Source organism: Triticum aestivum, chromosome 2A (genome assembly GCF_018294505.1).
Source record: "Triticum aestivum cultivar Chinese Spring chromosome 2A, IWGSC CS RefSeq v2.1, whole genome shotgun sequence".
NCBI classification, from domain to species: Eukaryota; Viridiplantae; Streptophyta; class Magnoliopsida; order Poales; family Poaceae; genus Triticum; species Triticum aestivum.
In genome coordinates this window covers 764471237-764479269 of record NC_057797.1, presented here as the reverse complement: position 1 = coordinate 764479269, position 8033 = coordinate 764471237, and the positions used below count along the sequence as shown (strand labels likewise).

General features: G+C 43.4%; 1 protein-coding gene across 1 annotated transcript; it reads right to left on the bottom strand.

Moving 5' to 3' along the window:
• Positions 1–804: 804 nt before the first annotated feature.
• LOC123191025 (dolichyl-diphosphooligosaccharide--protein glycosyltransferase subunit STT3B) lies at positions 805–6599 on the bottom strand. Its single transcript, XM_044603780.1, has 6 exons — positions 5569–6599; positions 4213–4743; positions 2169–2623; positions 1932–2054; positions 1460–1519; positions 805–1190 (listed from the first exon to the last, which is right to left on the bottom strand). The coding sequence occupies exons 1-6, from the start codon at positions 6436–6438 to the stop codon at positions 1061–1063; spliced, it is 2169 nt and encodes a 722-aa protein (XP_044459715.1). The 5' UTR covers positions 6439–6599; the 3' UTR covers positions 805–1060.
• Positions 6600–8033: the final 1434 nt, after the last annotated feature.

The following is an 8033-nucleotide window of genomic DNA, read 5'->3' as shown; positions in this document are numbered from 1 at the left end:
CGGGTAGAGACGGGGAGGGGTGAGAGTAGCAGTGGCAGCAGAGTGGTAGTGGGGAGGGGAGGTTACGTGCGTGGGTGGGAATAGCGCGCCGATCAAAGCTGCTCTGCTTGGACTTGGACTGCTACTCTTCACTGTCTTTTGACGTGCGTGGGTGTACTTTTTTTTTTGAATTTTGGATTTGCACAACTTTAGGCTTTTCTTTCTATTATGGAACAACTTTAGGCTATTGAGATAGTCCTAAATCGTATCACAAACTTAATTCCACTCAAAAAAAAAAGAACTTCACAAACTTTTTTCTTTGCGATAACATAATTTTTTTAGACTATAATGGGACAGAGGGAGTAGATGGTATTGTAAAACATGAATACGATTTTATTATTACTAAATCGTATTTTTAAAACATGAATGTAATAATCTCATATTACTAAATCGTTTCTAAAAATTGTCGGGTTTTCTTATAGTACCCACGGCTACGTTAGTCAAAATCTTCCCCGCCTTCTACATTCGAAACCCCCGGGTTCGTACACTCCAGTTTTCAACACCCAGAGTGCATGCGCTCAAGTTCTGAATTGCCCCATCACATGGTAGGAAAAAAAGAAAAAAGAAGTTTATTTTCTAAACTTTTATTAGTCTCCCATCACACAATACGAAAACAGAAAAACTCTAGATCACAACAGTCCTTATTGCAAAGGCTGCGGCTGACGCGGCGCAAGATCAAACGGTTGTCTAGCACGCTAACGCCCCCAAAAACAAACAAGCAGTCACAGCAACCAACAATTCGTTTTCTTCTACACCCAACACCGGTGAATTTCAACTGGCATATTGATCTAAAATTACTTGCTACCCAAAAGTTTCCGAGAATTCCATCACAGTATGCTCAAACAAAAATGAGTGACCAGCTATCACAACTACATGTCCTCAGCTTTGAAACAACAGTATGGGTTACTGTTAGTCTTACGAAAACAAAAAAGTTCATGTCTAGGCACCCTCCTGATGAGACAAATGTCAAAGCAATCACCCCAAACCATCTCGCTTGCCACTTCCCTCCTGGGACGAAACCTTAGGATCTATTTTTTGGAGGTTTCACCTTGTATATGCGCACTATCCAGTTTGATGTTGTGAATGCCTCCTCCAAGTACTCAAGCTTTATGTCTTTGTTGCCTATCTCCACTCCTCGCACTCTATCGTATCTGCACCGAGAATAAACAAAGTACAAAAATGTAGTGTTAATATCGATCACTTGCTACCATAAGAACACTAGTCTACAGGTATTGGAAAGAAAACACAAGTCGGTCTACAGGTGTTATGAGAAAAGAACAAGTCTGCAGGAGAAAGGATTATGCATGCTTAGACCACATATGCTGCTTATCAAGTACAGACATCTCCATTCAAGACTAATTAATCTTGAACTTGAAACAGGCACATAAAAAACAATAATAATGGTGAGCATGTACAATACCCTGGAGGTTTTCCATATTCCGTGGTCAGTTCTCCAAATCGATAATAACAGAGCTTGTACCTGCCAAACAAATAAGGAGATGAAGCCAATGAAAACAGCAATGGGTAGCTTAACTCTAGTTAATGGAAGGATAATGGTGGCACATATTTAGACATGCCAAATGTCCTGAGAATTTTCAGAAGTTCGACAATACCAAAAACGGGACTAGAAAACTAAATGTTAAAAACATATCTTTATTAGCCATATATCACTTGTGGGACCTACCACAACAGAAAAAAACAAAGCTCAGCAGATCTGCTACAGAATTAACAAAATCTATTTGTTTCACATTGTATCAGCTCCATCGCAAATTTTGGTTGATACTACAATAATTTTTCTTCTCAGTCTGGCAATTTATTTATCATGCGAATCAATGAAAGAAAGCAGTATCACAACAACACACAAATTTACTTCACTTGTAAACAGTACTTACATTAGACAGTTCAACATTTTTGGGGATGCCCCCTTATCAACACGATATTCCCCATTGACAAGGTAATCAGGCTCTTTGATTACAGGAAAAACTCCTCCACCAATACGCACCATCCATAAGAACCTGGAAATGAGCAGCCAAGTAAGAGAATCTGTTTTGTGATTCAGAATAAAATTGTCTCGCCCCATTATCAAATTAGAGGCATATACGTGATCATGATTAAGTTTATTAACTTACTTATTGATGTCGTCAGAGGAGTACCCTGTAACACCTCCAAATACGACAAGCACATAATTCACATCCAATGACTGCATTATTTCATATGCCTCGTCTTCATATGATGACATTGCCCGTCCAACAGTTGCTATGTGTGTATTATTCCACGTGTTATTATCAACAATAACAGTTCTGTTACCCATGGCTGTAATTTGGTACCCATAGTCCCACCATGACATAATCTTGGCATCAGTAGGAGTGTTCTGACGAAGCCAGTAGTATGCCTCACGATAATCATCGAATATAACCCTTCCTCCATTGTGACCCCTTGCGGACAGAACGATCGAAGGAGAAGAGTAAGCCTCAGAGGTTACCCAAGTGCAGTGTATGGCATATCTACTGAGCAAGTAGAAAGCGCCCAGAAGTAAAGCAACAGCCACATTATGTTGGAAAGGCAAGGGTTGATCAACTGCTCCCTGTTTTACACAAGAACACAAGTCAGTTGCAAAGTGAAACTTAAAACAGTTGGCAGAAATAACCTTAAAACCACAAAATTCTTGTCCAATTCAAGTTAAAAGTTGGGCATTTGTATTTTGTCAACAAATGACGCAAACAAAGCCTATCTGAGACAGTCAGCAGAGCAGACCCGACCTGAAAGGCTCCAGCAATCTGTGGCTATCATCGGAGAGGGTTGTCACAACCCCAATGGATTGGGCTTTTGCAACCATCCAGGGATTTATATACTAGTGACAGGACTATGGTTGTCGACATCAACAGGTAGGCACAGGGATTAACAACAGAGCCAACAGGGTGGCATCATGACCTCCCCATCATTGATCCAATCTTAATTAGCTTCCTCTATTACCATACTAGTAAGTGAGTGAGGCCTTCCTCATATCTCTAGGGGATCGTGTTATTGCCTTATCCTTATCAGGGCTGGAGATAGGGTGGGCAAATGAATCGATAATGGAGGGGCAAAAATACTGAAATACCCTAGAGTTTCAGTAATACCATAGTTGCGCACTCATTACATCAACTAATATGATAAGATGGTGACAGGATGAGAATGGATGAACATTAACTATTCCTTTATCTCACAGTTTTGTGTTCCACATGTGATTGGCCAAGTTTGGATCTAGCTAGCTAGTTTAGAGCACTATTGAATGTTAACACATGGATCAAAAATGGATGGTGGTAGCAATTAAGCTACAGCATGCATTCCTCACGTCCAGGAGTTTAGAACCTAAAAAACTTAATTATATGCTAATTAAGGCTGGAAATCACGGGGATCAATAATGGACAGGACCAATCGATTGAGATATCCTAGAGTTTTAGCATACAGTAGAGCACATGTTGTATTAAGATTGTGACAAGATTAGGATGCATTAAAAAAGTTATCCCTTTATGTACTAGTTTTGTGATGCACATGTGATTGGCTAAGTTCAGGTCTAGCTGGACTACTTTGAAATACTACAAAAGATTGCTAACTATGGACCGACGGGCAATTAGTTAACCTACCACACACAGGCTTGATCGATCCCACCTATCATGATAATCCAGAAAAAATAAATTGTATATCTGTATTCAGTAATTGAAAATATCGTACTATGAGCTGAGAATTAAGTACTTCTCGTTCAGATTCCATATACATAACTCTACATGTAGTTTTTGTGGGCTACCGATCTAGACCATGGTATACCATCTTTTGCCAAAGTACAAAAGTCCATATTATAAATTCCTGTTTCTTGTCACTCTTGCATTATTTAGTCCACAAATAGTAGTCTCGCCTTCAACAGGATGGTGACTTGCCCAAAAATGTCAGGTCAGTTATAAATCCAACTGTTTACCATTATGCCAAATAATGAAATATGCATCTCTCTCCCATAAAAGATGTACAATACAAAATACGCAACTTCAATTGCATTACTTTATTCTCAGTCAAAAAGACTGTTTTATTTGGAACCTGTTATCAAACTTACTTATTTATACTTTGGTTTTAGGGTCCACTATACTACAGAAGTAAATTGTACAAGCAAGTGTAAGTGAAAATAGAAGATATAAATACCTTTGCAGCTGCCTTTGAGCCTGTTGTTTTTCCTGTAGTCTGTGGACTTTTGGCTTTTGACCGAATCAATGTTGTCAGATTCTTTATTGTAGCAGATACAGCAATGGCACTAATAAGGCAAACAGCAGGTGCTGCAACAAGAATCAACCTCACCATCACACCAGCGAAATACATACTTGTGAGGCCATACATAACTATAAATATTGTGGCATCTGACAGACGCTTGAAGCAGAAATAGAGGCCCGCTGGGAACAGGAAAAGAAGGATGTGGAAATCAAACATAAAAGAAGACCAAGCTGTTGGCTGATGCTCAGAAACAGATGCGATGATTGGTATATGGTCTTTCGCATAGGTCGGATCAAGCAGGGAATAAAACCGCCCTGTCCAAGGGGAGATGTAACCAGACGCAGTACCAATTCCAAGAGCCAGGGTGCCGACACTTATCACGCAGGTCAGGGTAATTCTCAAGAATGACTTGAATAGTTTAACATCATTCAGCATGTATTTCACCCAATCCAGGAAGAAGAAAACCTGCAAAAGCAAGGAAGGGGTTTATGTCAGCTCTTCTTTTTCCATGCTACCATGATACATCTAGACTCTAGAGAAAGTACAGGAGATCTTGACTACAATAGATAACTATCCAGGCAGAAATCAAATTATCAACAGTACAGCAGTACAGTTCTAAACTCCTGCTTTTGTCCGCAAACAGAAGTGGACATTTTTTCTTGAGACAGACAGGAGGGTAAGCCTCTATGCATTTCATTGAAAAATAGGCAGTAAACATCATAATACCAATGATATAAGTTAGTTGACTGTTGACACTCATAATTCAGAATCACGAGTATTACTTATTGATTTAAATAACCGTATATGAAATAGAAGTTAAGTGTGGTAAATAAGATGGTATGTTATACTTTGCAAAAGAAAAGTGGGTATAACCAGAAACACAATCTACCTAAAGGCGGAAGATGAATAAATTGGCAGTGGTATCTCATAATGCTGATACTGCATTAATCTGAAAGCAGTTTTCAGTCAACTGGAGCCTAATGGACATCGTCAATGGTACAAACAACCTGATCATGTAGCGTGCCATTTAACTTTATTCTAGACAAACTTTGCTGTTCTACTAATTTAGTTTTTCTGTTCTCAGTTCTGAATTCAGAAATGATGTGAATGCATTTTCCAAGTCAATGAAGCCTAACAACTAATTAACAGGGCCATATCAACTGAACAACTCTTATATAAAGTGAAGTGTTAACATTTCAGCAGCTTGGCCATTTAACTATTCCAATGTTTCTCATCTCTATTCACAACAAATATTTCCACTGTATTTCACAGTAATGTTTGCGAAAGTACCTGCAACAGGAAGAAGACTCCCATGGCGGCCATGTGTTCCCCAGACTGAACATGCTGGAAGCCGACGAACCGGATCTGCATCCCGAGCAGCATTCCTAGCACATAGGTGCAGTTGTAGGCGACATAGAGCCTCTGCGAGTACCTCCCGGTGACGAGCAGGACGAGCACGTAGAGCGGGAGGAGGTTGATGATGAAGACGTAGCCTCCCCAGGCGGAGACCATGTAGAAGTAGCCGAACGCGGCGGCGAGCGACCAGGCGAGGGACCCGGTGTTGACGGCGCGGACGAAGAGGTAGAAGGTGAGCAGCAGCGCGAAGATGGCGACGCCCTCGTTGTCGTATGACCCCGCGACGGAGCGGGAGATGTACCCGGGGCAGACGGCGATGAGCGCGGCGGCGACGAGGCCGGCCCCGGAGTCCCAGATCTCGCGGCCGAAGGCGTATGCGACGAGCGTGGTGTTGGCGGCGAAGAAGGGGGCGGTGAGGACGCAGACCTCCCGGATGTGGACGGCGAGGGAGAGCGCGCGGAGGAGGCGGTGGAGCAGCGCGGCGGTGACCATGAGCCCCGGGAAGAGGGTGCCCCCGACGACGCGGCCGAGCGGGTACCAGCTCTCGTGGTCGAACCAGTTCCAGAACTCGGAGTAGCCGTGCTCCGTGAGGTAGAGCGTGGTGCGATAGTTGAAGTAGGGGTCGAACTCGTGGATCATGGACTCGTAGCGGAGCACGGAGAAGAGGCGCACGGCGAAGGCGAGCACGTAGATGAGCGCCAGCGCGGAGACCCGGAGGAGCAGCTCCTGCTGCTTCGTCTTGAGCCGCAGCGCCCGCAGCAGCGGCGCCGGGAGGGAGTCCAGCATCGTCGCGGCGGCGGCCATGGCGGACGGGGTGGGGGATCTGGGCTAGGGTTTCATCCGCGCGCGGGGCGGGAGGGGGTTTAGTTTAGGGGAGTGGCGGAGCTCGTGTGGTGTGTTTTGGTGGTGGTGGTGGTGGTGGATCTGGGAGAGGAGATCGGGGAAGACGATGGTGGCGGAGCGGGTCCGGGCCGGGCTCGGGCCGGGGATCTGAATGGATATCTGTTTGGGAAGGTCGGGTGTGCTGCTGACTGGTGGGGCATGGGAGGCCGGCCAGGCAGTTGACTGACGTGGATGGTCGCTTCGGGAGGTTTATGTGAGGCTGTCTGGTGGGCCGCACTTGGATCGGAGCAGGCGATTGGCTGGAGAACCTAGAAGACACGTGGTCTTTGGTTCTAAAAAAACGTGGTCTTGGGTTCAGCGGACGGAAGGATCTGGTGGGGGATACCCCTACGAAATGAAATAGAGTGTATACGATATACTCCCTCCCTCTATCCGAAAAAACTTGTCCTTCAAATAAATGTATTCATTTGAAAAATAAGCTTGGAACAAGTTTTCCGGACGGAGGGAGTAGTATTTGAACTTCTTTTACATAAAGAAGATCATATCTACTGTATCATAAAAGTTTATTGAAAATACAAATCACCTCAAACATAATAAAAACTATATCAAGATTTCAAAAACATCGAACGGCCACTACTATTGTAAAAGCGAGCCGTCGACGCGCCGTTGTTGCCGCTTCCCTACTGGAGTCGACTTGACCTTATTAATGATAGCCAGAAAGTATTCATGCACATGCCCTAATGACCAGCGCCCAGGAACTGGAGTCGGGGCCGTTGAGCCCTTTGCATGGATCTGAAACATCTAACACCGAAACCCACCACATGACGAGAAATGCTAACCTCGCAACCCCAAGGAGACAGTAGGAATTTACTTTAGAGCTCTGTCGACTACGTCCAAACCGGCAAACTTGAGGAGGATCGATACCTGAAAGGCAACTCAAAGAAGAAGCGCCGCTATCCGCTTGAGCGTCACACCTGCGAGGACTAAAAAACCCTAACCTAAACTATTCATGCACATACCCTAATGACCAGCGATTGGATGGTGAAGGTAGAAGACATGTGGTCATGATTAAGGAGACACTGGAATCACTGGATACCCCCTACAAAATCAAATATAGTGTATGATATTTAACCGGGAAATGCATTAATGCACCACTACATGAAAATATCATTAAAAAAACTGAAGTTTTGAGATAGTATGAAACATGGGTGTCCTTTGTAAAACCATGTTCACTTTCGCGCGGAATGGGTGCCCATGGTATCAGCGGCGCATGAGTTACGGTCCGACATATGATACATCTATTTTTTTTATACATACATTTTTTTTGTCCTTTTACTGACATTACCACGACCACTCATTTCCCCGCGAAAATGAACACGGGCGTACAACGAACACCCAGGTTTCATATCCCAAAAATCCACATAGATTTTTTAATTTCCCTAATATGTTTTCAATGCTATATTCATATAGGGTGTGTGGCACCCGAAAGCCACAAATCCTCTTCTATAATTAACCTTAATTTTGTACTTAATGCTACTTCTGGACTATTTGTTAGT

Bases quoted from the DNA above. Each gene is read 5' to 3' on its own strand.
- LOC123191025 (XM_044603780.1), bottom strand. From the start codon at position 6,438: ATGGCCGCCGCCGCGACGATGCTGGACTCCCTCCCGGCGCCGCTGCTG. The intron at 4,744-5,568 runs GTACTTTCGCAA...TTGCTTTTGCAG, and splicing joins GAGTCTTCTTCCTGTTGCAG to GTTTTCTTCTTCCTGGATTG. The intron at 1,520-1,931 runs GTAAGTACTGTT...TTTGTTTGGCAG, and splicing joins AAAATGTTGAACTGTCTAAT to GTACAAGCTCTGTTATTATC.